The sequence below is a fragment of the Sinocyclocheilus anshuiensis genome, unplaced genomic scaffold (genome assembly GCF_001515605.1).
Source record: "Sinocyclocheilus anshuiensis isolate Anshui unplaced genomic scaffold, SAMN03320099.WGS_v1.1 scaffold220, whole genome shotgun sequence".
Lineage (NCBI taxonomy): Eukaryota > Metazoa > Chordata > Actinopteri > Cypriniformes > Cyprinidae > Sinocyclocheilus > Sinocyclocheilus anshuiensis.
In genome coordinates this window covers 694,744-710,621 of record NW_015554086.1, presented here as the reverse complement: position 1 = coordinate 710,621, position 15,878 = coordinate 694,744, and the positions used below count along the sequence as shown (strand labels likewise).

The window sequence follows — 15,878 nt, the reverse complement described above, 5'->3', positions numbered from 1 at the left end:
ACACACACACACACACATATATATATATATATATATATAGTATATAAAATAAATGCTGTTCTTTTTAACTTCCTTTCATCAAATTATCCTGAAAAAATGGCAGTGCAACTGTTTTCACAACTGATAATAAAATAAATATTTTTGAACACTTAATCAGCATATTAGAATGATTTCTGAAACTTGAAAACTGTTAAAATACCATTTTGCCATTACATGAATTACATTTTAAAATATATACGTTTGTTTTAATAATATTGTTTTTATTGTATTTTTGTTAGCATATTTTTATTGTGTATATATATATATATATGTATAAATTGTATATATATGTCACATATAAATTGACCATTTGTTATAGCATTGATTCTATGTATTGTTTTGTATGAGCAGGTAATCTGTGGTACAGACATGGTGTGACCCCCAGTTACCCTCAGGGCTCATCATGGGAGCACATCTCCAATAATGTGCGCAAGGTGTCTGTGGGACCTCTGGACCAGGTCTAGACCATTTCCTTGTAACTAGTTATTGCAGTCTAACTACTGCAGGTTTGCTGCTCTGCTTAATGCCAGATTTGTTTTTGTTTTTTCTTAAGGTATGGATCATTGCGGATAAGGTGCAGGGCAGTCACAGTTTGAGCTGTGGCACTGTGTGTCGCCGACTGGGGTTGCTGCCGATGGAACCCAAAGGACACTCATGGGACTATGGCATTGGGGTGAGCACTGTCTTTACGCTCACTTCTCACTAACAGTACTGTGCAGAATGGATAGAAAATAAGAAATCATCTGTTTCTTTCAGGGCGGATGGGATCATATAACAGTCAGAGGAAATGCCATGGAGGCGCCTCGCATCCTGATGCCATCCCTGACTGACAACCAGACAGCAACACGGCCACTGCAAACCAGTAACCAGCCAGAGATGAACGGGAACCCAGTGGGCTGTTAGTCAAACAGCTGAGCTCTTTATGCTAACCGTCTCTACTGTAGCCATGTAGAAGTTTTCTTCCCTTCTGTAGCGCTTCTCTTGTTTAGAGCAGAATTACTCAATCCCACTTAACAAATCGTGCGACTCGAGCTCCCGCACATGCAGACAACTCTGTGGTTTTGTTTGTACCTCAGCTGAATTCACATTTTCTAGTTAGTTTGAAAGATGTTTTCTCCTTTTGATGGCTCTCATGGATATTGAGGCCACTTCCAGTAATGCCCTCTCCTTTTTAACACTCCCATCATTTGTCATTATGTTCTTTACATAGTACTTTTGTTTAGAGGATCTTAATTTAATGTTTATTTATTAGTCTGTGGTAAAATCACGATTGCCCGTGTGCTTTTTTAATTTTTTTATTTGAATTCAGGGGCATTAAATACAAAAGGTCACAGTGTAAGCTACTGTAGGTACACTACAAGCATTTTATATTGAACATCACACACAAACAACATTTTTAAACAAACACCTGCTTCTGGGAATTTTACAGCTCGGCTGCAGTGCCGCTAAACATCGGTTTAAGCATAAAAGAGTGTAATACTTTCATCATCTGCTTGTATTGGGTTGTTGGTTATGTTCTTAGTCAAAGCTGAGACAGCACTGTGGTACTGAACAAATACACTATAGTTCCAAAATCGGGTCAGTAAGATTTTTTTTAAAGAAATTAATACTTTAATTCAGCAAGGATATAAAAAATTTACTAAAATGACAGTAAAGGATTTTATATTGTGAAAGAATTTGGTTTCAAAAATAAATGCTGTACTTTTGAACTTCTTATTCAGAATCCTGCAAAAAAAAAAAAACTACAAAAATATTAAACAGCTTAACTGTTTTCAACATTGATAATAAGAAATTGTTACTTGTGCAACAAATCAGCATATTTGAATGAGTTCTGAATGATTATGACAGAATTTTCGCGATATATTACAGTTTTTATTTTTGATCAGATAAAAGCAGTGGTGAGCATAAGATACTACCAAAAAAAGTAAAAAATAAATAAATAAAAATCTTACCGGCCTTTAAGTTTTGAATGGTAGTGTATGTTCAGACACTTATTTAGCTGTTGTCATTGATGAAAGAGTGCAATATTTACTTTTGCACTTGAAAATGTGAAGACAATGTTGTGAAACATTTCTCAGGATGTCAGCATATTTCATTTATACATAGATATATATGTGATTTAATTCCATTTAAAGGCAGCACAAATTTTAAAAAGTAACAGTGTTTATAACAAATCTTTCCAAATGGTTTTATTAGGATGAATAGTTAGTTTTATTCCTCTTCTGCTAAGTTATATTGTACATGTGGATGTATAAATTTTGAATATTTATGCGTAATTTACGGTCCTAATGTGAAACTGCATCAATTGTGTGACATCCTATAGGGCATTATTATAGTTGCTTCTGTACATATAAAGAACGTTATGCAGGCATGAGAGAAACCACTAGAAAAAGAAAAGGATAATATAGTTTGAAATTATTAAACATAGACAAATAACAGGGTAAAGAGTCCTTATTTGAGTACAGTAAACTCCTCTCAGTGTCATATGTGCATGGTATGTGTCCTCAATAAATATGAAATCTTCTCCAAAACTTTGCATTTTTAATATGAAATACTCACCCTGTTAAAGGGATAGTTCACCCAAAAATTATAATTTTACTCACCCTCATGTCATTCCAAACCTGTATGACTATTTCATGGAACACAAACGAAGATGATTTTTGTTTGTTTGTTTGTCCATACAATGAAAATCAGGGGTCCAGTGTTGTTTTGGACCCCATTGACTTTCACTATATGAGCAAAGCATCTTCTTTTGTGACCTTTTTGGATGAACTACATTAATGACCAGCAAATGTGTCCCTTCATAATCCAGAGTTAGTGGCTAGTAATTTAACAATGATGATGGCAAATAAGTACCACATTGTTTGTGGGCAATATAATCTGTGCATATTCTGTACATAAATGAGCCTGTTTGTAAACTCAGGGTTATTCAGATGGACCCTTTTGTTAGTCTTCAGAGCTGGTATTCATCATCATGCATGTATTTACACAGTGCTCACTGAGTCTGTGGCAGCGTGTGTTAGCTGCCCTGGTTGAAGCTGTGAATGTGGCTCAGGTAGTTGGACAGATCCTCCTCTCCCTCCTCCTGTAGATGCTGCTGATAGCACTGCAGGAGCCGGGAGGCGTGAGTCTCCATGTCACTCTCGACGTGAGGCAGGCAGGCGTTCGACATGCCCAGGATTATTGTGGTTAAGGCCTTGATGTAGTTCTTCGCCAGCGTGAGAGTCTCGATCTTGGAAAGTTTCTTGTCTGTTTTGACGTGAGGAATGGCCTCCCGTAGGGCCTGAAAGGCGTTGTTGAGTTTGTGCATCCTCTGCCTCTCTCTCTCGTTACTCTCCAGCCTGCGGACGTTGCGTTCCTTAGCGCTGCCGTGCTGCCTCCTGCGACGTGTGCCCACGCGGGAACCGCCGTGTCTCTCGCCCCTCAATGTTCTCCATGTCCCTCCCAGCCTCACGGATGCCTCTGAACCCTCCTGCTCGCTGGAACCTGGCTCTGTTTCCAGCGTAAAGTCTGGGTCGTCCTGCTCTGCCCAAGACTGTCTGCCCCGCTTTGACCCCTTTCCTTTGGACTTCATACTTGACTCACCCACACCCTGGTGTAGGCCCTAGGATATTATCATTCACATTTGATTGGAGTTAACATGCAAAATAACATTATATGTGACCCTGGACCACAAAATAAGTAGCACGTGTATATTTGTAGCAGTAGCTAACAATACATTGTATGGGTCAAAATTACCTAAAATCATTAGGATATTAAGTAAAGATCATGCTCCATGAAGATATTTTGTAAATTTCCTACCGTAAATATACCAAAACTTAATTTCTGATTAGTAATATGCATTGCTAAGGACTTAATTTGGACAGCTGTAAAGGCGATTTTCTCAATATTTCGATTTTTTTTTGCACCCTCAGATTCCAGATTTTCAGATAGTTGTATTTCGACGAGATATTGTTCTATCCTAACAAACCATACATCGTCAATGGAAAGCTTATGTATTCAGCTTTCAAATTATGTATAAATCTCAATTTCGAAAAATGGACCCTTATAACTGGTTTTGTGGTCCAGGGTCACATATATCTATACAAATGGCTTTAATACAGTGAATACTAAAAATGGTATGTTATATAGGGATTAAGTACATCTCAAGTGCTTGTTTGAACATCCTGTACTAACTGGTTAGTTCTTCTAGATAGTGTGTAATAGGCCTATCCTTCCCTAGTTAGTTACACTATAGTAGCATCTCATTCACCCCTGCTTAACTGTTATCCGTTCAAAAGTGTAAAACTTTGGCTTTGTCAGAAAATACTGAAATATCCACTATGGATAATGAATCAGATGCTGACACAGTCAAGTGAACAACGAAAATGCACATTGTCTCTACACGTTGTCGCTTCTGTCTTATAAGCTGTCAATCATCTCTGCTGTCGGGAAACAAAGTTTTGCTTACCTTGAAATAAATGTCCACCAAACTCGTGGTGATGTGTGCGCGATAAGAGGCTTGCGAAGAGCGATAACGAGTTATCTTCCTGACAGCCACAGTCAGAATGAAATGATAACGGTCACGCGCTCTACCTGTTGCTGCTCGATGTCCACGTAGCGCTTTTGTGGCCAATCAAAGGAGGGATCCGTTTCGTCTCGAGTCACCCATGAGCTGGCGCAAGCATCGGAAATAGCGATCTGAAACTTTGTTCAGGCTTTCAGATGATGATAATATTGGGTCTGTGATACAGCTGCTGCTGCTGCTGCAGGTGGTATATGCAGTGCGCACTCTAAATGCTTTTGATTTAAAGCTGTGGACGGAGTTGACAATGCAAATCACATACTGTTGCATTACATTAGTGGGGACTTTCCACTGATAAACATGAGCAAGTTTATTTAGATTGTTTTATTTTGGCAAGAAAGAAAAATACAGACGTGGTAGTGGGTGGGTTTATGCAGATGATTAAATTGGTAGGTTGTACTATTTCCACGGTACTTTATCAAGTGAAATATTTGCTTAGTCCTTTGCATTTCAAATGGGCCTTGCAGACATATCATTTAAGCACTTTTCAGAGCTTTACTTTATGGTGATGCATTCGTTGCACTATGTCCGTACTTTCTTCTGCACTGGAAGCTCCTGTCATCAAGTCAAATTCCTTATGTGTGTAAACATACTTGGTAATAAAGCTCTTTCTGACTTGTATTCATTTACTTTTTGACATTAGGCTCTGATCACTGTATTGGTTTCTGCATTCTTCAATAAAGCTATGTTTTTAAACCAGGGGAAAATAGTTTATTCTGCTTTCACTTTGTTACATTTGCATTACATTTATGCATTTGGCAGAGAGATTAAAATAAGTGGTTGTGATTAATCTCATTTCCTGTTTGAGGAAAGAACATGTCTAATATAGGTTTTGAAGTGACTTACAATTATATACTGTATATATTAAAAAATGTCTTACTGGTGGGGCTGCGAGGATTAATACGATTTTTAACAAATATATAAATAAATAAAAGAAATAAATCTGAAGTGAATTTTGAGACACTGCTTTAAAGCACCAGATTCATGGTTGTCTAAAGAACAAAAACTTAAGAAAATAAAAAGTCCTTTGTGGAACCTTTTGAACCTCTCCAATAGGATCAGGCTTCTTACTGGATCCTTTATTTGTAGAAGTGTATATGTGTGCAAAGAACCACCCTTTTCATACACTGTGGTATCAGACAGATCAAACACAGACATGTTTATTTTGTACCTGAGTACGGCAACCCTGTTCTAAGTGTGCCTTCGTTAATAAGGTCTCTTATTCTAATCTTAAAATTGTGATTTGAGCTTTCTTTGCAGCGTCGCATAAAGCACAACTGCAAACATAATTTTGAGTAAGTGATGGATGCACACTAATAACATTTGACATAATATTAAGGCACAAGTAACGTGGTGTTGGACAAACAGGACATTTTCACATAGTTTCTGGGAACAAGTACATTTCACACCTGTTTAACTCACAGCAGCTATCAGCTCAAATGTTCCCTCCCCCACATCACTGATGGCCTTGGTCGAGCAGCGTTTGGACACAGGCTGGGCAAGACTTACTCCCTGCTCCGGTCTCAATGCTGAGACTATGGAAACAGTTTCTATCCCAACCCTCAGTTTATTCAGTGTGGAACCTCCGGTATACAGCACTTACACTGATAACAATCTGCCTGTAAGCAAAGCGTTACAGACAGAGCTCAGAAAACAGCCTCATACAAAATCATGCTCACAAGCAGTCATAAAAACTGTACAAACACAACTAATTCATGCAAATCCATCCAGGTATTCACAGTTGTAGTAGTTTAGTTTATCAGCACTTGGTAGTAGCCTACTGATAAATTGCACCTCACGCACAACACACCTTTTATAGTTTACAACTGTTCAACATCGTGTTAAATTTCAAGATAACTTTTTGATTTGCATACTCCACACGGAGGTATCTTTAAAGTCCTGCTCAAATTTCCCTTGAGTAAATAAGTCACTCATTAGCAACCCCATGCTAAGCGCTACATTCCAGCGAGGGGAGCTTGTGAGATGTAAATGACAAATGAAAACGTTGTCAGAACCTGTTTGATTAGAACTTAAGGTGATAAGGGACCATGTACACAAACTATTTTGATTAGTAAACAAATATAATGCTTCATGGCTTAATCAAGGCCCAAAGCTCACAGCTGGCTGCCTTCAAGGCTAAATGCAAAAATAGCTGTTTAAACATTGAGCCTTTCTCCGCTGCTCTGCACACCTGATGTTTCTTCACACAGAACAGTGTTCGAATGAAGTTAAAGGTAATTTGTTTCACTGAATGAATGCTTATTTGAAGGGTTATATGATGTTAGATATGAAAACGACTAATTAAAGAGACAGTTCATCCTAAAATAATAGTTCAGTCTTTTACTCCCGCTCATTTTGTTTACAAATCCATATGATGTTTTTTTTTTCTACTGTGGAACACAAAATTAGATATTTAGCAGAATGTTCAAGTTGCTCTTTTTCATATGACAATTATTGGTAACCTGGGGCTGTAAAGTTACAAAAATGCCAAAAGCAACATAATAGAATTAATATGACTTGTGTGGTAAATATTACAAGTCTTTTGGGGTGATGACATAATTATGTGAAGAAAAAAAGGCTTAGTTAACATGGTCAAAAGAGCAGCATGAACATTCATCCTGCATCTCCTGTCTCATATGATTTTGGAACGACATGAGGGTCAGCAAATGATGACAGATTTTTGGTGTGAACTATTCCAAAATGATGTGGCATGCTTCATCTAATAACATTATGATAATAATACTCTCTGTTTTGCTTCCTCAAAATTACATAATGATTTAAAAAAAAAAAAAAAAGAGAGACTATCTAGTTTTAGTACTTATACACTTTTGATTTGTTAATCTGATCTGTAATGTGAGCAAATAGATGTTATTTTTCATGCATCATTCATTGATGTCATACTGCCATTTATGTCATCATCTGTGATCTGAAAGGACAAAACAGCAGCCAGGGACTAGTGCATTAAAGCCTGACTCACGCAGCATCATCAAAGGGGAAAGAGGGGGACATGTCAGTTTTTCCATGACCCAAAGGCCTGTCAGACGAGAGGGGTAAAAGTACAACCTGTTATATCAGTATAGCTTGAACAGATGCTAAGGAAATGCATCTTCATAATACACACACAGAAAACATCTGCCATGTAAATATACTGTATATATATACACACACACTAATATTATTATATTTGTTATATTAATATATGTGTAAATTATGATTTGAATAGTTTAATATAAAAAAGAATAAAATAAAAAAAATAGTTTTTAATATAATAATACTATTAAAAACTATTTTTAATTATTTGTATTTTTTATTTATTTATTTAAATGCATGCCCATCTCATATTTCTGTTGAAGATCATACACTTGCAAAAATGGCTTGTAATATAAACCATTTAGCATTTTGCAAACTATGCAATCCATACATAATTAATAATTAATAATGATAAAGTAATGACTTTCCACTGAACTGAAAATTGAAAACTATAATTTAAAAGTGACAGGGATTTCTCTGCTTTTGAGGGAAAAGCAGGTCAACACTAACTAATCCTGCAGCTGTAAGGGGATGCCTCGGAGCTTCAGAAGCCATGAATATGTGCAGTAGGTCCACCTGCTTTTTAGAGTTGGCTGTTTTCTTGTTAAAACAGCCAACTTGTGTGAAAACAGGAAATATTGTCTTGCAGCTCACACACTACCCTCTGTGCATTACTTGGTAGCGGTAAATATTTGTCTAGCAACACTAGATCTTTTGTTATGACACTTCTTTTCACAGGAAACCTGTAAAACCACTTCATGAGATATCATTCAACACACTATTGGAACCAAACAGGCTTTACACAATTTTCTTAAAGTTCTGTTGGCTTGTGTGCTGGTTTCAACTTTGTTTTTGTCTTAAACATCAGCATTCAAATGCATATCTGAGATGTATGAGGTTATATTAACTCGATTCATTTTCACTGATAATGACATCTTTCATGAGAGAAGTGTGCCAGCCTGTAGGAGGAGCATCATGTCCTCCAGAAAAGACCAATGAGGGCAAATTAAAATGTGTCTTATTTTAGCTGTGAGGCTAAATGATGCCTCAATGCACAGGGTGAAACATCAAACGCTTTCAGCAAATATTCCTAACCATAAAGGAATAGTTCACCCAAAAATTACATTTTGCTTGAAAAAAAATTCTCACCCTCGGGCCATCCAAGATGTAGATGAGTTTGTTTCTCCATCTGAACACATTTAGAAATTTAGCATTACATCAATTGCTCACCAATCAATATTCTTCAGTGAATGGGTGCCGTCAGAATGAGAGACTAAACAGCTGATAAAAGCATCACAGTAATCCACTGTGTGAGGTGAAAAGCTACATGTTTGAAGCAACATCTATCATTATAACATTTTATGTTTAAACTGTTGGTTCAGTTTGTTTCTTCGTCTGAACACATTTAGAAATTTAGCATTACATCACTTGCTCACCAATGGATCCTCTGCAGTGAATGGAATGAGAATGAGAAAGTTCAATGAGAGTTCAAACAGCTGATAAAAGCATCACAGTAATCCACAAGTAATCTACACGACTCCAGTCCTTCAATTAACATCTTGTGAGGTGAAAAGCTACATGTTTGAAACAACATCCATCATTATAACATTTTATCTTTAAATTGGTTGGTTCTGGCCAAAATAATCCATTAAAAATAAAACTTAAAAAGAGGCCATATTAATACTATTAACAAAAATGCTGAATGATGTCCAGCTTAATGTGAGTCAAAAGAAGTACATTTCTGCATTGGTGTCCATGAAAGTTTACATGATAGGCTAGGGGGGTGCGTAAAACAAGAAAGCTTCGGAAACACTGATTCAGAGTAACCGAATCCCACCATATTTCAGTTTTATTAGGAAGTTGATTCGGGAAGCATGAAAAACAAGGAAACTTCAGAATCTGCAGGTAAACATTTTTTATGGTTGGCCCGGCCGAACATCCATGCAATCATGTGAAATGCATCAATTATTTTTTTCTGGCCCTCGTACTGCAGTGCTTGAATAAATATTGGTACCAAGCATCAGCGAATGCGCATTAGGAAACATTTCCCCGCCGCTGTCACTAGGCAACCTTGAAACGGATGACTCAGAGAGCTGACTCAATAGGTACTGTGACGAAGTCAGTCAAGAAACACACACACACTCATACACTCACCATCTGTATGCATAGAGGAAATCTCTTAGTTGAGGGAGAGAACTAATCCCTGCTTCTTTACCTCTGTGTTCAACAGGTTGTGTGTCCATATCTTCTGACAGCCTCCACCCACCCTTCTCCACACCCTGTAAATAAATACAAACACACACACCAACTACCCACTTACTCGCAAACTTTGTTGAAACAACTACTTTGCAAATAAAGACCCTACATTAATTAGCTAAGCAATTTAATACATTTAATTAAGACGTATACCACCTATTTCATCTTGCCGGTTTCACTAGCTAGATGAAATTAACTTCATATTGTATGCGATTAAGTATATAAAAATGCATAAATCATTTCAGTGCACGTTTTGTGTGTAATTGACTGAAATGAAGGAATTCTTTTCCAAGCAGCTGTTAAATAAAAAACACTGGCTATATTCAGAATACTGAATAATGTGCAGTAGCTACACACTGTGTACTGACTACTATTTAAAAAAAAATAAAAAAATAGTATGAGAAACAATAGTCATTTTGCAACAATAAATGTTTCGAAACATTGTTTCAACAATGACCTCATCACATTGCAAATAAGTAGCATCCTTTATCATCTTGTAAATAATATAGTTATTTTGCTTTTTTAATTCAATGTAATGTAATCATATTTTAATATCCGGCAGGCTAATAATGAGTTGTAGAAAAATATGGCTGTAAGTATTTACATTAATTTGTTACACAGGAAATGGAATGTCAAGTTGAGCACATTGCATTGTGGGATATGGTATTCCAAACAGTGTGCAGTAGGCCAAAACCTGGAAAAGGGTTAGCATTTTAGAACTTCCGGTTTTACTCTGCCTAAATCAATAGGTTTTTTTGAATGATTCTTTGGTTAAATGCTTGAAATAAAGTCTGTGGTTAACACTCAAGATATTTATGGCATAAAGTACATCAGTAATACCCCCTTGTGACTTTTTAAAGCTTTCACTTTTTTAAAGGTCTTAAAAAAGCTAGTTGCTAAATGGGACTGCAGAGCTTCTGCAATAATCCAAAAGATTAGACAGAACTAGGGTGATGCTTACTTCCGGGATGGCCTACAAAAAAAATTCCATCATTGCTGAACTCTATACAGAGTGTGGCTAAACAATTAAACCGTTAATATTCAGATTTTATTCTCCACCTCTTAATTGCATCCTTCTCACAGGCATTTCATAACTTTTGACTTACACCTCCACACTTTTTTCCCCATTAACGATTACTTAATTGTAATTGTTAAGATTGATGTGGTTTGAAATGGGTAAAATGTCATTGGAAAAATATATGATCAGAATATCGACTTGACTAATAATTTGATGTACTCACACTGTAGTAGTATTGCAGAGGTTTTTTGGTCCTTTTATTTATTAAGTACGCAGTGACTAAATAAAATAACAGTATTTGCTCACACCAAATTCTACAAAGGCTCACCTCAAGAGTCTGTAATACTTTGTGCTCTTGTCACGCATGTTACTCAAACAGACAAGGCCAAGTGTGTGTGCCCTCTGCTGTACATTTTCCAGAAACACAACCTCAAATTGAACTTAGGACACACAGTGGCCACTCGTGAACACAACACATTATGAGGAGTCTCAAAATGACTTTTTATTGCACAGCTGCTATTTTTCATGTTTAAATATATATAAATATATGTATATATTCTGCAGTTATATCAGTAAATAAATAGTGTAAGGCATTTCTCTCTTTGCAGAACATAATAGCCACTTATTAATTGTATACTAATAAAAGTGGACCATTTAGATTATACAGGTATAAAACAGAAATTTTGCCTAATACCACCGGTTCTGAGGCATTTTTTGCACTGCTTTCCAACTGAGTGCGGATCAGGACGAGGGAAGCTCCATCTCTGAGGACACACGCACAGGATGTCCAAGGTGCTCCTCTGGCAACAAAATCACTGATGCTGGAGTTTTACAAAACACACTCATTCAGCATCAGGATATTGTTCCCAGCTGGCAACAGATGCACATATACACATACCCATCAGGCCTGAGCGTGGGGAGGAGCAAACATGCAGCTGGTAGTTCAATCAGAAGCCTGACAAGAAAGTACAGGGAGCTTCGGGTTTCTTCTTCAGGAATTGTTTTGCTCCAAGCTTCTGAAACCGAAGACCTAACAGCTACCATTAAAATGAGCAGCTAAAAGCACTGAGAAAGAGAAACTGGAGCAGAGGTATTACGGTATTATTGCTAAACCAAATCCTTATGTCATGCCCAGGTGCTGTTCATTTTTATATACGTTTCTAAAGAGACTATGATATAAAACATTAGAAATACCAATACAGCGCTTTGTGATATAAATGAAATTGTCAGACACAAGAAATCACGAGACCAAAGTTCTCAGATAAATCATCTGGGGCCATGTTTCACTCTCAGTAAAAAGCGCTTCTCTGTTTTAGCCTTAATTTTTTATAAATCACTGAGGGGAATGTGCTCACCCCGAACTATGGCAACAGACCTTGTAGGGGTCCCGAAGCCTAGCATGCTACCAAAAAGGGAGGAGGTCCACTATTTTAAGTGGGTTTGTGTTGATCTTCCCACCAATCGAGTGGTAACACTTCACAAAAAAGGGGCCCAGAACCTCACGCTATCCTTTTACACATGAAGAGCAGAATCATCATATCCCTCAAACAGATGATAAGTGACACCAAACAATCCATGAGAGCTGTGTAATTGGATGCCTTTGGGCTTATTCTGAGCATGCAAATCAGAGCCAGTGGCGCGGAGAGTTACATGCCCCACTACAACAGCAACTCCATTCGGCTGGTGCCCTGCTGCATTCTGGGTAGGGGACAAAAATGAAACGTCAGCCTTGGTTGTCGTAACCTTTTTTGGAAAAGTTGGGAAGTGCCTCGTACAGCAGCTCTGGTGTACAGACGGCCTGAATAGTGTGAGTAATTCAAGATGGATTTGTAAACACAAATATATTACCACCTTCTGATTAAATTAAAATGGTGCCGTACATTGCATCATTAATTTATGTGTTTATAAATTAGTCCAGGGACCTGCCAATAAAATTTCAAGCCGTACTAAGCCATTTGAATTTAATACAGTATAAATATCACCATAATAATGGTCTTTTCTCAGTTTCAGCTCAGCATGTAAACTTTGAATCCCCTTTTTTAATATGTTAATTTTTTTGCATTTAAATGTTGTTTCAAATAAAAATATTTTATTGCATAAATAATTTTATAGTAAATAATACACATTCTATCGATATTTATGCAAACACATAAAGTTCCAGTGGACCAGATATCTGCTTGTAATCTTTGGCCACAAAGGCTGTTTAATCTGAATTATTTTAGTATAATCAATATGCTATTATAGTTTTTGTTAATTAGATTTTATCTTTAAATTTTCTGATTTAATTTGAAAGTTTAAGTAATTGTTTTGTTATTATTTAAATATGTTTACATATTTTTTATTAAATTGTAAGTGTTAGTTTGTTTAGTTTTAGTTATTTCAGTGCTTCAATTTAAACTAAACGAAAATGAGATGTTTGGAAGGTTTTTTTTTAATGTATTATTTTATATCAAGTAATTATTTTATAGTTTTAGTATTAGTTAACAGTTGTGACCCTGATCTAAGGATGAGATGATTTGGTACTTGGTGTGAACTACTAAACAGTCTAAATTAGAGTGGTAGGAAGTTGGCCAGAGATGCAACAGGGAGGCCAGTTAAGGCTAACTCCACTATAACTATTCACAGTCCTCTTGCTGTGACATGACTGAGGATGCATAAGGATGTTATCTGACCTATAAAATACCTAACTTTGTATAATCTGTAATGTAAGTTAAAAACTGTTGTTGTAATACATTGTAAAACAAATAAAAAACATAGTTTTTTATCTACAAAATCCACTATATTTTTCAAATCCTTTCCAAAAACAGTAGTTTGAAGGGGATGTTGGTTGTTTGACTTTTAAATAAAATATATAAAATATAAATACCTTACTATTCAAAGCTGTATACATTTTGCAGCAAGAGTCCCCCTGGTGGATCCTGAGGTGAAGTGTCTTCACGTGTAGCTCAAAGATTTCCATTAAAACTTGACAGTGGATTGAGAAAACAAACTATGTTAGATTATAACCATTTAAGGAGATTGCACAGGGATCTGGTGTGATTTTGAGAATTAAATGCACTGAGATATTATTTTAGAGATGCCCAAAGCTCTTCACATCATGCCAAATTTTTAACAATGTGATTTTAATAGTTCTATTTTATTAAAGAGTTAGATTAGCAAACAGATCAAGCACCATATTAATTTTTATAGGGAACATATCAAAGTGTAACACTCTGTATTCTCAGTTGTCAGCTTTACATCCTTAATCTAATCCTGTATAGTAACTATATATGGGCAGGGATGTTCAGTAGATTTCTCTATATGCTGTGTCACTGTAATTTAAAAATAAAAAAAGCTCTATCAGTCTCGGCAGTCTGCCTGCCTTTGCTCTGCAGTCATGGATCAGGTTTACAGGTCCTGTGGGTGAAAGGACATACCGAGAAAATACATTTTTTATTTGATATTCCACAAATCAGTTTATTTGAAAAGACTTCTATAATATGTACATGTGCTGAGCTGCTTTTATGCAAAATAAATTATATATGCCCAAGAAATTTGATTACAGAAAACATTTGCTAAAGATGTAGAATGACAATTATTTTGGAAGACAACCAGAAATAATTAAAATCATCTGGATTACTACTTTATCTTGTTGTGAGTTTCATTAATAACTTTCATTAAGCATGTTAACCCACATTACTACATGATATAATACTAATCAGATAGTTTCATTTTGGCTGTTGTATAGTGTGATGTAGGAATACATCTTTACAACAATATTTTATTGTTAAAAACATTAATACTAATAAAAATTAAAATAGTATTTTAATTAAAGATCAAAATGAATCCTATATAATAACTTTTATTTAACTTTGATATTGAGTTTAAAGTGTTGGATCACACATCTGCAACCTTTGCCCTATAATCTCTAATACTAGTATGTTTTACTTACTGGGACTTTCTATTTTCCTCTCTTCTCTGTATTTACAGGATAGCGTTTATGCAAAGAAAATGTCACCTGTTTTAAGTCTGGCAGACTTAGAGCAGAGAAATGAAAATAGAGAAAAGGAAAATAGAGAAAGGAAAAAACATTTACGGGATGAAATGCTATAAAAAATGCGATGCCAGATTTGTATCCAATGTCATGGCTGTATGCTGCCATTCTGCTAAGTGTGAAGTCCATCCAAAAGATACTGTCATACTCATAAAACTAGAGCCAGGCCTGTGGCAGCTCAGGGAAACCCCAAAGGTACTGTACAAGCAGAGGGACAGTCACCGAGTCGTAATGCAACTGGCATGCTCTGCTCCTGTTGCATGACTGCATTTCGGTCCAAAAGTTACTTGGGACCAGTGTTGGGGAAAGTTACTTTTAAAAGTAATGCATTACAATATTGCGTTACTCCATAAAAAAGTAACTAATCGCAGTCTGCTCTGATTGGCCAGCTGACCCAGTGCATTGTGATTGGCCGAACACTGCAAGCACTCGTCGGAAATGTAACGCCCCTTACCATAATCGCGCTCTTCATCTTTCAAAATAAATGTAAAGACAGTAAATAATGTCAGTGTCCAACTCTGTGGCATGATACATGAGTGCCGTTACACAACTGATCCAAGTCTTGGTGATCTCATTGTGCAGGTCCAGGAGTTTCGCTGGCCTCTTGCCACTTTTACAGGCCCCCAAGGGGCATATCAATGATCAGCACAAGGGGAATTCGCAGCCTGGCAAGATAGGCTGCTTAATTAGCGCCTTGGTGTATTTCACAGACATGGAAGTGGAGCAGTCTGTGGCCACATCAATCGTGGGTTAGGAGAGACAGGTGTTGCATAAGACCTCATTTCATCTGCGTGTAAATCAGACAGTGAGGAAGAATGCCCAAATGTGCTCTAAATGTGTTTGTTTTGTGGGTGCCTTCAGATTTACGGCTAATGATGTGATCTGGGCCGAGGTCACCTCAGGGTGTCCATGTATGAGCACACAAACATTCCAACCTA

The 15,878-nt window shown here is 36.6% G+C and overlaps 3 protein-coding genes across 5 annotated transcripts in view; 2 read left to right on the top strand and 1 right to left on the bottom strand.

The window, feature by feature from the left end:
* Nucleotides 1–1,667, top strand: part of tecpr1a (tectonin beta-propeller repeat containing 1a) — a 22,872-nt gene extending 21,205 nt beyond the window's left edge. For all 3 annotated transcript variants that reach the window (XM_016461380.1, XM_016461381.1, XM_016461379.1), the window contains 3 exons: nt 391–497; nt 593–712; nt 796–1,667. In XM_016461380.1, coding sequence (XP_016316866.1) covers nt 391–497; nt 593–712; nt 796–942 — 374 coding nt within the window. In that variant the 3' untranslated portion in view covers nt 943–1,667. The remainder of the gene's footprint in view (nt 1–390; nt 498–592; nt 713–795) is intronic.
* A 1,071-nt stretch (nt 1,668–2,738) lies between these two features.
* LOC107669184 (class A basic helix-loop-helix protein 15-like) lies at nt 2,739–5,185 on the bottom strand. The gene is made up of 2 exons (XM_016461319.1): nt 4,490–5,185; nt 2,739–3,643 (listed from the first exon to the last, which is right to left on the bottom strand). Exon 2 carries the CDS (start codon nt 3,611–3,613, stop codon nt 3,059–3,061), a length of 555 nt encoding a protein of 184 aa, XP_016316805.1. The 5' UTR covers nt 3,614–3,643; nt 4,490–5,185; the 3' UTR covers nt 2,739–3,058.
* A 7,465-nt stretch (nt 5,186–12,650) lies between these two features.
* LOC107669167 (parvalbumin-2) overlaps nt 12,651–15,878 on the top strand; it is an 11,145-nt gene continuing 7,917 nt past the window's right edge. Inside the window, exon 1 of the mRNA XM_016461297.1 lies at nt 12,651–12,714. The gene's annotated coding sequence lies outside the window, so the exon portion shown is untranslated. The remainder of the gene's footprint in view (nt 12,715–15,878) is intronic.